This window comes from Sorex fumeus, unplaced genomic scaffold, assembly GCF_029834395.1.
Source record: "Sorex fumeus unplaced genomic scaffold, SorFum_2.1 ptg000123l, whole genome shotgun sequence".
Taxonomy (NCBI): Eukaryota; Metazoa; Chordata; class Mammalia; order Eulipotyphla; family Soricidae; genus Sorex; species Sorex fumeus.
Genome location: NW_026606180.1, coordinates 7015180 through 7033648, shown reverse-complemented (window position 1 = coordinate 7033648; position 18469 = coordinate 7015180). Strand labels below are relative to the sequence as shown.

Below are 18469 nucleotides of genomic sequence, written 5' to 3'. Positions count from 1 at the left end.
CAGTCAGGTCTGCTGATGGCACGTATAAGCATGGCCCTGCTGCAGAACCAAGCCATGCCCTGGGGAACCCTCCAGCCCTGCCCTGAACCCACCCGGGTGGTCCCAGAAAGCCCAAGGCCTCATCCAGCTGCAGGCAGGAAAGCAGGTCTGCCCTCCACCCTGACCATGGGGCCCCTATGGGTCCAGGCAGGGCCTCCCAGGTGTACCCACAGCCTCTCCCCTCTCTGAGCTCCGACCTTCTGCAGCTTGGGGACCAGACACTTCAGAAGGGCACTGGGAAACAAACCTGTCTCCCTAATATTCCAGAAATCAGTCAGGGAGCCCTGGGGGGCCCGGAGCTGGCTGCTCCATGTAGGGCTCACCTGAGCTCTCCTGGGGTAAGCCCTGGGGTGGCCCCCAAACCAACCACAAACCATTCTTTTAGGGAAGGGTGCAGGGGAAGGATGGAGCAGAGAGCCTGGGGTGCTCGGTGTGGTGAAAGTACAGTAACTGGCAGAGAAATTGGGCAGCAGCTAATGCATTTACAGCTGACCTGGGGTCCATCCCTGGAATGTTGTATGGAGGGACCCCCGGGCACAGAGCCGGGAGCAAGCTCTGAGCACCACCAGGTATAACCTAAACCCCGTTCCAAAAGAGAAAGAATGAAATCCTCATTTCACTTGGGTTTGAACCCGGTACCCCATATGGTCCTCCAGATTCCCCCCTCTGGAAGTGAGGCCTGAACACAGAGCCGGGAGTTAGCCCTGAGCACAGCCAGGTATATCTCACACCCAAATTTTAAAAAAAAAAAAATTTTTTTAAAAATCTGAAAACCACTATAAAGGTTTGCATGATTTTGCCCGTGGTGATCCAAACTACTATAATTCAGTAAAAATTGAACGGGAGCCAAAGCGACATGCAATGCAGCAGGTAGGGCACTCGCCTTGCACAAGGTCCCCTGGATTGGATCCCTGGCACCCTATATGGTCCCCCAGGCACCGCCAGGAGTGACCCCTGAGCATCACCAGGTGTGGCCCAAACCCCTCCCCAAAAGATTGAAGAACAGACAAGCAGGAAGCCACAGGTGTGAGGAGGGTTTTAATCAGCAAACAGACAGCAGCCCGCAGCCCGCTCAGGGCTGTCCCCGGGAGGAGCCCCCCCGGGGTGCCACCCCGCCACCCCGACTCAACCACCGGCCCTGGGCACCCGGTCTCTGGGCAGCCGGGTCACACTCAGACACCAGCTCCTCCTCACCGGTTTGGCCACAGACACAGGAAAGCGGGAAGCGCGTGAGTGGGCGGGCCACCGTCTGCTGGTGGTCCTGCGCCTGCCACGGCTAGCCAGACCCCGGAGTCCCTCGCAGCTCCAGCGGGGCCCGGCCGCCCAGCCGGGCTCACAGTGGCCGGTCAGTCTGCTTGCTGCGCCACACCACCAGCGCGACCATGGCCAGGGTCAGCAGAACGGGCAGGGCGATGAGGGGGACCAGCACCTCGTCAGGGGGGTCCTCCCAGTGCTCCCTCTCCACCGAGCAGTTGGAGAAGAACTGCCGGTGCGCGCTGGTGAGGAAGCTTTGCGCCAGGGGGTTGGGCCAGTAGCAGCCCACGGCCAGCGACTCCGCCTCGGTGCAGTTGGTGAAGCTCTCGTAGTACCTGCAAAGGCAGCCGGCTCAGCCCTGCCCGCCCAGACACCCTCCCGGCCCCCGACCCCCGGGAAGGGGTGACCCTGACCCCAGCCGCAGGGCGCACAGACGTGGCCCCGCACACCACTCCGAGGTCTGCATCGCCCGCCCCTGCGCCCGCGCCAAGGTGCCCAGCCGCAGCTGGCCTGGCTGGGAGCTCAGGTTGCGGGGGACACGCGCCGGCCGGGGCAGGTTCTAGGGGGAGACCCGCTTTCCTGCCCCCTGCCACCGCACCCAGCATCCCTGCCCCCAACCTCGCAGTTTAAGCCTCCGCGGTGACCCTCGTGCACCCCCAGGAAGTGTCCCCCGACTTCTCCCTCCACCCTCCCTCTGCCCCCCACCTGCTCTCTAGCCCTTTCTGCCAGAGCCTCGGCTGCTCCTCGGTTCCTCGCTCCCCTAAGAGGGAAGGGGGATGCAGCTGCCCACCCCATCCCTCTCCTGACCTCCCGCCCAAAGATCTCTGAGATCCCTCCCAGTGATCTCTGAGCACCGCTGGGTGTGGCCCCAAACAAAAAAAGCAAAAGGCCCTGGCCTGCCCCACCTCCAGCACCCACCACCCAGCACCCACCACCCAGTGCCAGTAGCCCAGGGATTCCCCAGTTTTTCTCAGCCAATGGTCCCCAGACAAGCTGCCTCCACAAGGGACCACCCGCCCCTGAGAAGTGACCAGGAGAACCCTGGGAAAGGCCATTCAAGGCTCCGAGCCCCCCAGGGCCGTGGCGGCCCTGCAGCCATCGGGGCTGGGGTGCAGCACCCCGACATTTGATCCCCAAGGACAGGAGTGGCTCAGTCTGGACATTGGATGTGATCACAGATGAAGTTACTGGGGCAGGGGCTGGGGCGCTGGACAGCAGGGAGGGCGCTGGCCTAGCCCATGGCTGACCTGGGCTCAATCCCTGGTGTTTTCTATGGTCTCTGAGCACCTCCAGGAGAGATCCCTGAGTGCAGACCTGAGCACCGCTGGGTGTGACCCCCCAAAAAAAACAAACAAACAAATGAGAGTGAGCAGAAAGTAGAAGTTACTTTCCTTCTTGGGGGTAACCAGGAAGTGGGGCCCTGCATGGGCTCTGCACCAGCACCCAAACCTCCGACCACAGACCCCCCCCAAACCCAGCTCCACCCAGCATGCCGGGACAGGCGCCCCCCACCAACGACAGGGAAGCAGTAGGGGGGCTTCTCAGAGCAGTGACCGCTCGGGGGCAGCAGGGCAGCCTGGGGCCACGCCACACTCACACGATGAATTCGGCCAGGTCACACCACTTCCCCACGGCCACCGAGTGCATGCTGGCGGAGAAGGCGGCCCGGCACCGCGGCAGCAGCTCCAGCATTCGCGTCTCGTTGCAGCCACCCGCGGGGGCGCCGCCTCCTGCAGGGGGAGAGTCGTGAGGGGACCCTGCTGAGGACACCCACAGGCCCGCATCACCTCACTCAACTGCTGCCTCCCTGGGTGCCCGCCAGAGCCAGGACCTGATCAGACAGGAAAGAAAGGGACAAGGGAGATGGGTGGGGTCCCGTGGAAAGGGAGGAGATGGTGGTTGTGGGCGTACACAGGCAGGACAACACTAGCCAGGGTGAGGAGGGACCCCACAGTCGGGGGAGGGAGACCCCACAGGCAGGGGAGGGAGACCCCATAGGCAGGAGTAGAGGAGACCACAGACCCCACAGGGGGAGGTCTCTGCGGTGAGGAGAGCTGCGTGCAGGGCCATATCCTGAGGGCAGCCCTGTGCTGGGCAGACTCAGGTACTGGAGCTGCATTTGATTATTGCATGGATACTACAGTGAGTGTCTGGGTATAGGTACTATGGTGAGTGTCTGTGTTGGGGTACTATGGTGTGTGTCTGTGTATGGGGCACTACAGTGTGTGTCTGTGTGTGGGTATTATGATGTGTATCTGTGTGTGGGTACTACGGTTTGTGTCTGTGTATGATGTGTGTCTGTATGGTGTGTGTCTGTGTATGGGTACTATGGTGAGTGTCTGTGTGTGTGTACTATGGTGTGTGTCTGTGCATGGGTATATGGTGTGTATCTGTGTATGGGGTACTATGGTGTATGTTTGAGGGTGTGGGGTGTCAGTGGTGTTTGTATACATACATATTATATGTATATGGCGTGAATAGCGTGTATATGGTATGTGTGTCATTGTGTGTATGGGTGTGTGACAATATGATACATATGGTTTGTATAAGAGTATGATGCCTGTGGTGTGTATCTGTCTATATCTCTGTGTGTGTTTGTGTATATACGTGTGCATGTTGTATGTGGTGTGTGTATGTGTATAAGGGCTGTATATGTGTGTATGTGTATTAGTGTGTGGACAGTGTGTGTCTATTTCTGATGTGTGTGTATGATGTGTGTGTGTGGTGTGTCTGTGATGTGTGGATGTGTGTATGGGTTCTGTGCCTGTGTGTCTGATGTGTGTCAGTGCATGTCTGTATGTCTGATGAATGTGTGTTATGTCTATGGTGTGAAGTGTGTCTGTGATGTGTATATAGTGTGTGTCTGTATCTGATATATGTGATATATGTTGTGTGCGATGTGCCTGTCTGTGATAGTGAGTATGTGTGCACGTGTGTACCCCCTCTGCATGAAGGTCTGCAGTCGTGTCCCATGCCCTACCCTGGTCTCTTATCCTAGATCCCTCTTCACTGCCCTCCCAGCCCGCCCTCAGTGCCCTCAGCTGCATGCCTGACACCTTTTAGCCCACTCTCAGCACCCTCAGCCACACGCCTGACACCTCAGACTGCCCTAGCGCCCGCAGCCACATGCCTGACAACCCCAGCCTGCTCTCAGTCACAATGCCTGACACCTCTCAGCGCCCTCAGCCACATGCCTTGCTCCACGTGGACCTGGGCTCCACAGTCGGGCACCGGCTTTGCCCAAGAAAGCCCACAGGCTCGTGGTCCCTGAATCTGTGTGCATGACTCTATCACACAGCCACACTCAAGGGCCGAAGCCATAGGACAGCAAGGAGGGCTCCTGCCTGGTAATCAAGAAGATGAAAAATACCCGACTGCAGCCGTTTGGCCACCCCAGAAACAGGCCAGTTCAGAAGCATAGAGGCCCAGCTGGGGAGAGGAGACAAAAGGACAGACGTTACCTGCACCACATATGCCTCCCTGAGTACTGCAAAGGTAGAGTCCTGAGCACAGAGCCAAGAGTAACCCCAAACCTCCTCCCTGTCCTACCCCTCAAAAAATTAGAAATATCTAATAAAATAAAATAAGGAACACTAAAGATATTCCCAAACATACAAAGTAATATGCTGCCAGCAAAACAACTCTGTAAAATGATAAAGAAAGTTCTTCAGATTGAAAGGAAGTATTTCCAGGTATTCAAATGCCTATAAGGAAAAGGGTGCTGGAATAACACTCCTGGTAATATATCCCAGAGAGGCAAAAAAGCATAGACAAAGTGACGTCTGCACTTGTTTTTTCATTGCAGCACTGTTTACAATAGTCATAATCTGGAAAAAAACCGTGTGCTCGAGAACAGATGACTGGTTGAAGAAACTTTGGTACATCTACACAATGGAGTACTATGAAGCTGTTAGAAAAGATAAAGTCATGAAATTTACATACAAGTGGTCACACAATCACAATCACAAATCATCCTGTTATTCGTCGATTGCCTCGAGCAGGCCCCAGTAACGTCTCCTTCATCCTAGCCCTGAGATTACATTCAAGGCTCTTTAGAAGAATGAGACCCATCATTGTTACTGATATTTGGCATATATGGTACGCCACGGGGAGTTTGCCGGACTCTACCATGTGGACAGGCTACATGCCAGTTTGTCCAAAGTAGGAATGAGATAATAAGATGTCATAATAAGATGTCGCGTGGCCGCGAATGAAGCTGTTAGAAAAAATGAAGTCATGAAATTTACATACAAGTGGTACTACATGGAAAGTATCATGCTAAGTGAAATGTGTCAGAAAGAGAGGGACAGACATAGAAGGATTGCATTCATCTGGGGAACATAAAGTAACAAAATAGGAGACTAACACCCAAGAATAGCTGAGATAAGTACCAGGAAGTTTACTCCATGGCTTGGAGGCCAGCCGCACGCACTAGAGGAAAAGGCAGCTCAGATAGAGAAGGGAGCACCAAATAAAGGGTGTTAGGAGGATCCTCCCAGGATGGGAGAAGCATGCTGAAAGTAGACTCTAGACCGAACATGATTGCCACTCAATGTCTCTTTAGCAAACCACAGCACCCAAAAGGAGAGAGAGAACAAAACAAAATGTCCTGACACAGAGGCAGGGTGGGATGAGGGGGATGGGGGGTGGGAGGGCTACTGGGATCACTGGTGGTGGAGAACGGGCACTGGTGGAGGGATGGGTACTCGATCATTGTATAACTGAAACCCAAGCACAAAAATTTGTAAGTCTACAGCTGTACCTCATGGGGTTTCACTAATAAAAAATCAAAAAAATAAAAACAGCCGTTTGGTTCCTCACCCAGGTTTGTGTTAGTGTGAGCCTTCCCGATCCCAGCACCCCAGCTACAGTGCTGCGGAGGGCGTGGCCTCTGCCACAGGGCGGCGTTGCCTCTGCAGAAGTTAGCCTGGCCTACTTTGGGGCAGCGGCCATTCAAGCAGCGAAGTTATTTTACCTATTCCCAACAATCTGGTGTCACATCTCAGTCTCCATAGCACCACAACAACATGAAGAAACAGCACAAGTCCCCACCACGAGGAGAGGTCGATGTAAAGAGTCCAGAAGCTTCAGTAGGCATTACTCACAAAGATGAGCTCTCCGATAGACAATTCAGAGATGAACTATTGAAGATGTTCAATGAACTCAAAGAAACGGTGGGGCAGATATCCAGTAAATTAAAGGAGGGCAAAAAAAAAACAATGGATCAGACAATCGAGAAATTATGATTTCTCGCAGATGATATACTATATTTAGCAAACCCTACAGCCTCTATCGAGAAGCTCCTAGAAACAATAGACTTGTATAGTATAGTCGCAGGCTATAAAATCAATACACAAAAGTCCATGGCCTTCCTATATGCAAATAATGAGAGAGAAGAAAGTGACAGGGGAAAATCAATCCCATTCACAATCATGCCTCAGAAAATCAAATACCTCGGAATCAGCTTAACTAAGGAGGTAAAGGACCTGTACAAAGAAAACTACAAAACGCTATTTCAAGAAATAAAAGAGGACACAAGGAAATGGAAACACATCCCCTGCTCATGGACTGGGAGAATTAACATTGCCAAAATGAAAATACTCCCCAAAGCTTTATACATATTCAATGTGATCCCTTTAAAGATACCCTTAATAGGGTATTATGAAATTCTTCAAAGAAATTTATCAAACACTCCTGAAATTCATATAGAACAACAAACCCCCACGAATAGCTAAAGCAGTTCTTGGGAAAAGGAAGATGGGAGGCATCACATTCCCCAACCTCAAACTCTACTACAAAGCAGTAATAATTAAAACAGCATGGAATTGGAACAAAGGCATATCCACAGATCAATGAAACAGGGTTAAATATCCTTACACGCACCCTCAAATATATGATCATCTAATCTTTGATAACTGAGCAAGAAATATAAAGTGGAGCAAAGAAAGCCTCTTTAATAAATGGTAAAATCGTGCTGGCAAAACTGGACATGCTAAAGAATGAGCCCAGACCTCCACCTAACACCATGCACAAAAGTCAGATCAAAACAGATTAAAGACCTCAATATGAGATTAGAATCCATAAGGTACATTGAAGAAAAGGTCAGCGAAACCCTCCACCACATTAAGCTAAAGGTGTTTTCAGAGATGAAATGCCACTGACAAGCAGGTGGAAACAGAGATAAGCAAATCGGACTATCTTAAACTAAGAAGTTTCTGCACCTCCAAAGAAACAGTGACCAGAATACAAAGACAGTCTACATTATGGGAAAGGATATTCACCCAATACCCATCTGATAAGGGGTTGATACTAAGGATATACAAGGCACTGGTTGAACTCTACAAGAAGAAAACATCCAATCCCGTCAGAAAATGGGGCGATGAAATGAACAGAAATTTTCTCAAAGGAGAAAATCTGAATGGCCAAAAGGCACATTTAAAAATGCTCTTCATCACTAATCATCAGAGAGATGCAGATCAAAACAACAATGAGACTGGCACAAATCCAGAAGAACAAAAGCAACCGGTGTTGGCGTGGATGTAGGGAAAAGGGGCCTCTCCTTCACTGCTGGTGGAAATGCCAACTGGGTGAGCACTTTGGGAAAACAATATGGACGTTTCTCAAAAAAATTTGAAATTGAGCTCCCATTTGACCCACTTCTAGGAATATATCCTGGAGATTCAAAAATGACAGTAGAAATGACATCTGCACTTGTATGTTTATTGCAGTACTATTTACAATAGCTAGAATCTGGAAAAAAATAAAGAGTGCCCAGAACAGATGACTGGTTAAAGAAACTCTGGTACATCTACACAATGGAATACTATGCAGCTGTTAGAAAACATGAAGTCATGAAATTTGCATAAAAGTGGATAGACATGGAGAGTATCATGTTAAGTGAAATGAGTCAGAAAGAGAGGAACAGACATAGAAGGACTGCACTAGCCAGCAGGTCAATCTGTACCTTGAGGCAAGTGCTTCAGCAGCCTGATGGTGCCTTCAGACTTCCATATACCCCAAAATTGCTACTGTGTGTTTGGCCAGACCCCAAAAACTTGGGGCCAAGTTTACCAAGAAAGTAACCGGCCAAAAGTTAAGTATGTGGGAGACACACCCACAAACCACCTCCAGCTCAGCTATATAATTGGAGGCATGGCCTCTCTGGTTCCTGATCGAACTGCTTAACAGCCATGATCCCAGAGACTCAGAGACAAATCTCGGAACCCAGCGGCTTTTGGCAGAGATGTGTCTGGTCCCCGCAATGGGTTACCAGCGTCGGACCACCCCAGGGGGAAAGGGTATTGTCCCTCTGCCTGCTCCCCCTTGGTGGCTCAGTGGCCGCCATCCTCCAGAGGCCATTGACAGTCAGGTTTGGGCCCACAGTGACAAGACACGTGGGGCTTCATGGGATGGGGGTGCAGCCGGCCCTCTCCTCCCCGCCCCAACAAGACCCGAGTCACCACCTAGGAAAAGCTTCCCTGGCACCTGATCAAGCTGCTTAACAACCATGATCCCAGAGATTCAGAAACAAATCTTGAAACCCAGCGGCTTTTGGCAGAAATGTGTCCAGACCCTGCAGTAGGTCACTGTTGCCAGGCCAGCCTGGAGGGAAAGGGTGCTGTCCCTCTACTTGCTCCCCCTTCGCGGTTCAGTGGCTGCCATCCTCCAGAGGCCATTGGACAGTCAGGTTTGGGCCCTCAGTGACGAGATACGCAGGGCCTCACAGGATGGGAGTGGAGCCGGCCCTTTCCTCCCCGCCCCAACGAGATCCCGAGTTGCCTGCCACAAACGGCCTCTCTGGCTCCTGATCAAGCTGCTTAATGGCCACGATCCCAGAGACTCAGGAACAAATCTTGGAACCCAGCAGGTTTGGGCAGAAATTTGTCCAGATTTAATTGTTAAAATTTTGGAATTCCAAAATTGCACAGCCACTACTGCAGCCACACAACATCATATGTTATTCATAATCAGCGATAGAAAACGAATTGTCTACAGTTGCCTTTTCAGCAAATTTGAGTCTTGGAGTAAAATACCAAATAATACTGGTGGGTCTGGTGTCGAAATATTGAATTTGATCAAAGTAGAGAGAGAGTAATGTGGAAATTATCTGCCCCACAGGTAGGGGGAGGGTGTGGGATGTGGTGTATACTGGGGTTTTTGGTGGTGAAAAATGGGCACTGGTTAAGGGACGGGTGTTTCATTGTGTGACCAAGACTTAAACCCGAAAGCTTTGTAACTGCTCTCCCAATGATTCAATAAATAAAATTATAAAAAAGGATAAAAAAAAGTAAGGTGGAATTCATGCCCAATTCAATCAGTCTAATCAATGGCTGAATAAATAGCAATACTCCTACATAAAAAAAAAGAAGCACCGCACTCATTTGTGGAATATAAAGTAACATAACGGGAGGCTAACACCCGAGGATAGTAGAGATAAGGGCCAGGAGTATTCCTCCAAGGCTTGGAAGCCGTCCTCACATGCTGAGGAGGGCCCACCAAGCAAAGGATGTTTGGAGGGCTTTCTCAGGATGGGAGATGCATGCCAAAAGTAGACTATAGAACGAACATGATGGACACTTAATACCTGTATTGCAAACTGTAACACCCAAGAGGAGAGAGTGAATAAAAGGGAATGTGCCTGCCACAGAGGCAGGGGGTGGGTATGGGGGAGGGGTGGCGGGAGGGATACTGGGAACATTGGTTGTGGAGAATGGGCACTGGTGGAGGGATGGGTACTCCACCATTGTGTGACTGAAACGTAATCATGAAAGTGTGTAAGTCTGTAATTATATATTACAGTGTTTCATTTAAAAAAATTTTGATTAAAAATAAAAATTCTTTCTTTGGTTTTTTTACTTTTTATCTTTAGCATTTTTTAATTAATTTAATTTAATTTAATTTTTTATAAAGCTGTTCATGATTGGATTTCAGTCATACAGTATTCCAACACCCATCCCTTCTCCAGTGTACATTTCCCAGTACCAGTGTCCCCAGGATCCTTCCCATCACTGCCTACCCCCAACCCCTGCCCATCTCTATGGCAGGCATTTTTCTTCTCTCTCTCTCTCTCTCCTCTCTCTCTCTTTCTCTCTCTCTCTCTCTCTCTCTCCTTTTGGGCTCTGTAGTTTGCAATATTCATACTGAAAGGTTATCCAGAACATCCCATGCCTACTGTAGGCCACTTTTGAAAGAATTAGAAGAGAACAGACACAAAGAATAGAAAAATTTCCATGTTCATAAATTGGAAGAATCTTATCAAAATAAACCTCCACCCAAACCATCCTACAGATTCAATGCCGATGATATTCTTCAAGGTCTCAGAACAAATTCTTCTGAAATTTTCATGGGATCATAAAACTTCAGAAAGCAAAAATAATTCTGAGAAGAAAAAAAAATACTGGAGGGGGCTGAAGCAATAGTACAGCGGGTAGGGCATTTGCCTTGCACACCGCCGACCCAGGTTCAATCCCTGGCATCCCATATGGTCCCCTGAGCACCACCAGGAATAATTCCTGAGTGCAGAGCCAGAAGTAACCCCTGAGCATTGCTGGGTGTGACCCAAAATGCAAAAATGAATAAATTAATAAATTTTGAAAAAAATACTGGAGGTATGACATTTCCAGACCCTAAACAATACTATTACAGTATCACTATCACTATCACTATCACCCCGTTGTTCATCGATTTGCTTGAGCACGTGCCAGTAACGTCTCCATTCAACCCTGTCATAGTGCTAGTCTAGCCCGATGGCATATTGGGGGCTTTTTCAGGGTCAGGGGAATGAGGACCATCATTGTTATTGTTGGTCATACTATAAAGTTATCGAAATGTAGTAGTACTGGAATAAGGATAGATTCTCAGATCAATGCAATAAAACTGAGAGCAGAGATAAACTCTAAGATACATGAACGAAGCATATAAAACAAAGTCTGTCACACAAAGAATAGAGAGAAAGGGGCTGGTACAGAAAGTAGAACAGAAAATCCTCTTCAACAAATGTTGAGGAAACTTGAAATAAATTTTCTTGCCTGCAAAATAAAAAAAATGAAACAATTTATATCACATGATATATAGAAAGTAATTCAAAGTGAAGATTAAAAACCTCAAGGGAAACAGCAACAGAACACTCCGGGATATGGACTTTAGCAGTGTCTTCCATCACTGTCACTGTCCTCCCATTGTTCATCGATTTGCTCGAGTGGGCCCAGTAACATGGTGAGATGTGTTACTGTTTTTGGCATATCGAATACGTCACGGGGAGCTTGCCAGGCTCTGCCGTGCGGGCGAGATACTCTCGGTAGCTTGCCGGGCTCTCCAAGAGGGGCGGAGGAATCGAACTCGGGTTGGCCATGTTGGCTGCGTGCAAGGCAAATGCCTTACCCGCTGTGCTATAGGGACTAATATCCAAGTTATATAAATTACTATATATTTAAATATATATCATCAAAAAGCGAGGAGAGCCTACAAACAGACTCTTTCCTAAATCGGACATGTGGATAGCCAACAGGTGCATGAGACAGTGTTCATTGTTGTCAAGGAAACGCAAGTCAAAATGACAATGAACTCACACCAGTGAGAACCACATACAAAAAGACTGAAAAGAGCTGGTGTTGGCAGGACTGTATGGAGAAAGGAATCTCATTCACAGTTGGTGGGGATGTCACCTGGTTCGGCCTCTGTGGAACACAGTATGGAGACCTCTTTGAACACTAAAAGATAACCATATAACCCAGAATAACCATATAATCCACCTCCTGGCATCTATCTCAGAACACAGAAATGTCCATTTGAAAAGATGTGCCCACTCCTACACTCATTAGAACACTAAGAGCACCATATTCAGGATAAGGAAATAACCCAAAGGTCCAACGATCGATAAATGGATTAAGATGTTGTGACTTACATATGCAATGAAATACTACGCAGCTATAAGGAAAGATGGCATCTTGCAGCTCACTACAGCTTGGATGGAACTGCAGGGTATTAGATCACATGAAATAAGTCAGGAGGAGAAGGACAAATTTCAGATGATATCATTCCTCTAGGTACAGACAAATAAATACCTCACCAGCAGACCTCCACTACCTCCACTACCCAGCTGCTGCCACACTCCAGGACGCTTTCCGGACGCTCCGGCCAAGACTCACACATGACTGAAGCCCCACAGAACAAGATAAGTTCCCCTACCAGTGCCAGATAAATACCTCACCGACAGACCTCCACTACCTCCACTACCTCCACTACCCAGCCGCCACCACGCTCCAGGACGCTTTCCGGACCACACATTATAAGACACTAAATACCCATCTTCCAGAATTACCGTACCACATTTGATAAGGTTCAAATAAGGTTTGAACCATGGGAACACCTACAAGGGCGATTAGAGGCTGCCCCAAAAGCCTCTATCCCTCTCGGAGAGCCTGGCAAGCTACCGAGAGTATTCCGCCTGCACGGCAGAACCTCGCAAGCTATCCATTGTGTATTCGATATGCCAAAACCAGTAATTACAGACAATCTCAAATGAAGACAAACCCTTGGCCTCATTACAAAACCAGGCAACAGGAGGAGCATGTGGAGAAGGCTCCAAGGGATCTGGCCGAGGTGGAGGTTCTTGGCAGTTTGGTGGTGGTGGTGTAATAGCAAAGCCACGAAAGTAAACACTAACCATGTTGCCTGAACTATAGTTGGAGGTCTCGGTAAGATCTCTAAGACTCAGCGTGGTGCTTCCCTCCTCCAATGTCACCCTGCCCCACCTCCCTATCTCGACGGCTCCTTTCTCCTGGGCCAGCACGGCAGGGCCGGAGTCAGGCTGTAAGGATGCTTCGGGTGCTAAAGAAGAGCCAGGCCAGCATGTGGGACACCCACTGGACATCCCAGTGCCAGCCACACTCTGGAACTCCTTCCAACATACCCTTGACCTAAGGAGCTCCCAGGAAAACCTGAAAGCTCACCAACCTGGTGACAACAAGGTGACAACAAGGTACAGATGCAGAGTCCCAGTCAGACCAAGAGAGCAGATATCAGCCCCTCCTCCACCAGCAGCCCAGCACTCAGACTCATGACAAAGAGGAAACCTCCTCAGCTCTCTGTCGGGGCACCAGAGACAGCGCCAGCCTATTTCTCTTGTCTAAGGCCTGGTAGACTGTGGAATCCATCAACACCACACAGAAGCATTTCTGAGAAAAAGTCTTTCTAGGGCGAGCCAGAGGGAGTGACATGCAGGAGGCCTCATCCTCCTGGGAAGCAAAGGAGCAGTAACCATCCCCCCAGTGTGAGCAGGCTCTGGCTGTGGCACGAGGCTGTCTTCTCTCAGGAGCCAGGGCTTCTGGAAGATTCTGTCCATGTCCTACGTTCTTGGCAACCCCCCAGCCTCCACTTCCTGTCCCATGAAGTGAGGAGAGCTCGGTTGAATCACAGAGTATTCCCACTGGGGTCCTCGCCACGCAGTCCCAGCACCTGAGCTCACCTGGGCTGCGGGACCCCTAATAGCCTGAACTTGGCAGCAGCACATCCTTGATGAGCGGTCGCTGTCCCAGGCCTACACAGAGCATGTTCCCTTCTCGGGCTGAAGGAACTAAGCCCAGGTGTCAGCAGACTTCCGAGCCCACGGAACGTGGCACAGACACTGGGGGATTTTTCCATCAGCCCCTTTTCAAGCGTGAGCCCCTTCCCCCACATTCCCATGCTCAGCCTTTACCGGACGGAACTGAGCCAAATCAAAATGACATGCACAACCGCCCTCGGAGGTGGTCATTTCTGAACCAGTGCTGCAGTAGGGAAACTGAGGCTTCGAAACATTAAACACTCGAGGGGCTTGGGATTGAAGCAGCTACAAAGGGAGACTCCCACTCATCCCACAGCTCCAGGCAGAGGGCCTGTGCTGGCCCCCCTCCCCTAGAGGCAGTTGCCTGTGGGATTGGGATTCCTGGGCAGCCTGGCCGCAGCAGGCTGGAATGCACTTGTGCCAGGTTCTGCCCCAGAGGGCACCCTCGTCCTTTGGGGTCCCGGGGGTCCCCAAACACCTGCGGCCTACAACGTGGAGGAGAGGAGGAGCTTTGGGCACGCCAAAGCCCTAGGATTGCTTTTGTTTGGGGCCACACCTGGCAGTGCTCAGAGGTCTCTCCTGGGGGCCCGGGGGGGCCCGCTGCAAGGCAAGGCAAGGCCTTACCCGCTACACTGGTGCTCTGCCTCAGTGGAAAGGACAGATGGGGTCAGAAAGGTTACGTGGCGGGAAGGCCCCCAACTCCAATCCCAGGCACTGCATAGAGCCCCCGAGCCCTCCCAGAAGTGAGCCCTGAGCACTGCTTTCCCTGCCCACCCCACACCCCCAAAGAGAAAAGAATATCTCAGAAAAGGACGAGGATCACACTGAGGAAAGGCAGTGGTCGGTCACTCTCTCTGTGTGGGATCCACGGCTCTCTCGCGGTCAGAATCGAAGGCAAAGGACCCGGCGGCTAAATGGCCAGATGCAGAAACTATTTTATTTTTAGAAAAGGGAAAGGAATGGGGCTGGAGCGATAGCACAGCGGGTAGGGTGTTTGCCTTGCATGCGGCTGACCAGGGTTCGATTCCCAGCATCCCATATGGTCCCCTGAGCACCGCCAGGGGTAATTCCTGAGTGCAGAGCCAGGAGGAACCCCTGTGCTTCACCGGGTGTGACCCAAAAAGCAAAAAAAAAAAAGAAAGGAAAGGAAAGGGGGGGTCAGTTCCTGGGTTACAGGAGGATCTCCTCCCAGGGCTTCAGAGAGGGGTGGAGACTTGCCCCTTTCAACAAGGGTGAGCACGTTTCATTTAGTTTAATGGGGTGGCGGGGTCACGTAAAACAGGTAGGAAGGAAGTGGATGGTCCAGCGCAGAGAGGTGTGCTGGAGTGCTGGAATGATTTACGCAAGCAGCCCTGGCACTGACAGTATTACAGCCATGGTGCCTAAAATAAAGTAGTTTAAAGGTTAAAAGTGCCAGAGTCCTTCCCCGATGGCCCTGCAGAGCCCTGTGGCTTGGCCTTGACCTCCCGCGGGCACTAGTGTCACCAGGTCAGGGCCCACACGCGGGCAGCTCAGGGACCACAGGGGGCAAGAGCCAGAGAACCCGTGGCTGTGGCCCTGGGGTCTTCCTTCTAGCAGCAGCGGCCCCTCCACCCCCGCAGCCTATCCCAGCTTTGGGGCCCCAAGTTCCACCGTTCCCTGCATTGCCCTCAGCGCTGGGCCCCTCCCTCCCTCTGCTGCCCAGCTAGCCGGCTGCGGTGACTCTGGTGGTCCTGGCAGCACAGCCCACAGCCTACCCTGCCTTGGGGACTGTTGGTAGCTGCCAGGGCTCCCTGCTGTGGGAGGGCCAGATTGGGGGTGGGGGGCACCTGGCGTGCGAGAGCCCTGAGCCCTAAGCCACAAAGACTGCTGGAGGTGGCCCACACTTCCTCCGGGAGCTGCCTTGGGAGCCTTCCTGGACTCCAGGGGGCCACCCTTTCCTGCTAGACAGTGAGTTCCAGACCATCGCCCACGGACTCAACCCGGCCGGAAACTGACCAGCCAAAGGAAGTCAGACACCTCACGCTCCCAAGGACAGGACCCTTATGGGAAGCCGGAGCCCCTGGCCCCCACGCAGCTGCCGTCCAGGGGTGGGAGGCTCGGGCTTTGGGCAGCCTGAACCCTGCACGCCCCAGCCCCACCTCCTCGCACAGGCGCCCTTCCTGCTGCTCAGACAATCCCTGGAGAGAGATTTGGTTGTTTTTTTTTCAGAGCGAGTTTTGGATGAATCCAAATCCAGTTCTCCCTCTGCATAAGCACCGTTTCCTCCCTCGGGGTGTTTCCTGGCTGACAGGATGGAGGGCAGGGGGCTCAGAGAGCAGCCCCGGAACCCCACACCCGCCAGCTGCACGGAGACCAGGGGCTGCTCTGCCGGGCACACACGAGAACACCTGGACACATGAGCAGTGCATGGAGACGTGCACACGCGGCAACGCATGCACATCTGCACAGAGGCACAGGTGGACACACGCACACACAAACACGCGTGTACACACGGGCACACGCATTGGGTGGGCACGCAAGCACAGCTGCCTGTGCATATACACACATGCATGCGCAGGCATGCACACGTGGACACGCACACACAGGCGCTCACACAGACGCGCGCGCACGCATGAGGGCGAGGGCAGCAGCGGGGCAGGGCCCGCGGCGCGCGGGGCGGGAGGACTCGGCCCCGCGGCGCGCTGCACTCGGGCTGTCCAGGCGCGGCCAGTCCCCTGCCCGCGCCCCCGCAGGGCCTTACCGCAGAACAGCAGCAGCAGCAGCAGCAGCAGCAGCGGGAGCAGCTGCACGGTGCCCATGGCGGGACCCACCGCGCCCAGGACGGCTGGAGGATGCGCGCAGCCCGACGCCCCTTCCTCGGGGCGTGCCAGCCCCGCCCCCCCCTCCGGGACGCGCTGCAGGACGCGGCTGCTGGACGCCCCTCCAGGCTCCTGCACCGCGCCTGGCCAAGCCCTAATGAGCGCTGGTCCTTATTGGCCAGAGGATGCCGGGGACCTGAGTACCACGGTCAGCCGGGGCCCCTCGGGACACTCGAGCTCCCTGAGGCCAGAGAGACAAGACAGCGGCAAGACGCTTGCCTGGCGCAAAGCTAAACCAGGTGCCACCCCCCGCCCCCAGCACACATGGTCCCCTGAGCATAGCAAGGTGTGGCCCAAATCTCCTGCCCTGCCATCCCCACCCCCACCCCCCCTCCAAAAGAAAAAAAAAAAAACAGAACCAAACCAGAAGCAAACTGCTCGACCAGCAGGGAAGAGGGGACTGGTCCAGTGAGGAGAGGGAGCTGCAGACCAGCCCTCTGCCGTCACCTCTGTCTTCCCCCACCCCTACTGGACATAGTCCTGAGTTCCCAAGAGGGGACCTTTGCACCCTGCGGTGCCCACAGCCCACCAAGCAGGTCAGAGATGGGGCCCCATGAGAGATGCTCCCCACCCAGAACCCTCCCTCCTGGATCAGATCAAACAGCATGGGGAGGGGTCTGTCTGGCAAGCCCCCAGCTCTGAGTGGGGGATGGTGCTTTGGAGACCCCCACAGCAATGCTGCAGTCTAGGGATGAGGGGATATCACAGCCAGAAGTACACCCTTCCCAGACAGCTGAATCACTCCACCGGAAGGGCGCTATTTAAGGTCCACTGCTTTCCCGGCCTCCAAACTGGCTGACAGCACAGGGGAGAGAGGATGCTGTCTGCCGGCCCCCAGCTCAGATGCCAGCACCTGCTGAGACCACCAAGAGTGGGGCAGGTGGGGCTGGAGTGATAGCACAGTGGGTAGAGAGTTTGCCTTGCACGCGGCCAGCCCGGGTTCGAATCCCAGCATCCCTGAGCACTGCCAGGAGTAATTCCTGAGTGGAAAGCCAGGAATAACTCCTGAACATCTCCGGTCGGGTGTGACCCAGAAAGAAAAGAAAAACAAAGAGTGGGGCAGGTGCCAGCAGGTCTTCAAGGCTCTACTGGAAGTCAGACCGCACCCCAGGGCCAGGGCGGGCAGGCTGAAAAGATGGGGTGGACCACCAGACAGCACCTCAAAGCTGCTTCAGCTGGAAGGCCATGGCCCAGGGCTGCCCAGTATTTAAGGACCAACACCCAGGGTCAGGAAGGGCTGTGGGAAGGCCACAGCAGAGCCACACTCCCATACTGGGACCCAGGAATAAGCTATTCCCATCTCAAGTGCCCCAGCCTATTGTACTCAGGCCCCTCACCCGACTCAAGAGATTTCCTCCAGCCCCACAGCACTCTCTTGAGACCCCATTAGCAGCCTCTGAGAGCTGGGGTCCTGGTTTCTGTTCCCTAAGTGCTGCCTGCTGTCCAGGAAATTGCCCACAGTTCCTCCTGGCACCGGCTGGCCACACTGGAGCAGAGGGCAGGATGAACAACGCTGTGCCCTCCTCTACAGAGATCAACAGTCCAGAAATCCCAAAGCCGTTGGCCAAGCAAACAAAGCAAAGAAGCAAAGAAGCAAAGGTAACCAAATGATACTGTCTCAAATTAAGTTTCTGCATCACCATGACCACAATAGAAAGACATTCCAAAAAATATTTGCCCACCCCTCATCTGAAAAAGAGGTAATATCCAAAATATATTTTTAAAAAACACTTGAAAAAAATTAAGACAAACAACTTCATTAAAAAAAGGGGAAAGAGACAAACAAGTGTCT

General features: G+C 52.2%; 1 protein-coding gene across 1 annotated transcript; it reads right to left on the bottom strand.

The window, feature by feature from the left end:
* Window positions 1-1372: 1372 nt before the first annotated feature.
* On the bottom strand, window positions 1373-16617 carry RAMP3 (receptor activity modifying protein 3). The gene is made up of 3 exons (XM_056137343.1): window positions 16560-16617; window positions 2891-3023; window positions 1373-1628 (listed from the first exon to the last, which is right to left on the bottom strand). Exons 1-3 carry the CDS (start codon window positions 16615-16617, stop codon window positions 1373-1375), a joined length of 447 nt encoding a protein of 148 aa, XP_055993318.1.
* Between the last annotated feature and the right edge of the window lie 1852 nt (window positions 16618-18469).

Bases quoted from the DNA above. Each gene is read 5' to 3' on its own strand.
- RAMP3 (XM_056137343.1), bottom strand. From the start codon at position 16,617: ATGGGCACCGTGCAGCTGCTCCCGCTGCTGCTGCTGCTGCTGCTGCTG. The intron at 3,024-16,559 runs GTAAGGCCCTGC...CTCCCCCTGCAG, and splicing joins GCTGCTGCTGCTGTTCTGCG to GAGGCGGCGCCCCCGCGGGT. The intron at 1,629-2,890 runs GTGAGTGTGGCG...CTGCCTTTGCAG, and splicing joins GACCTGGCCGAATTCATCGT to GTACTACGAGAGCTTCACCA.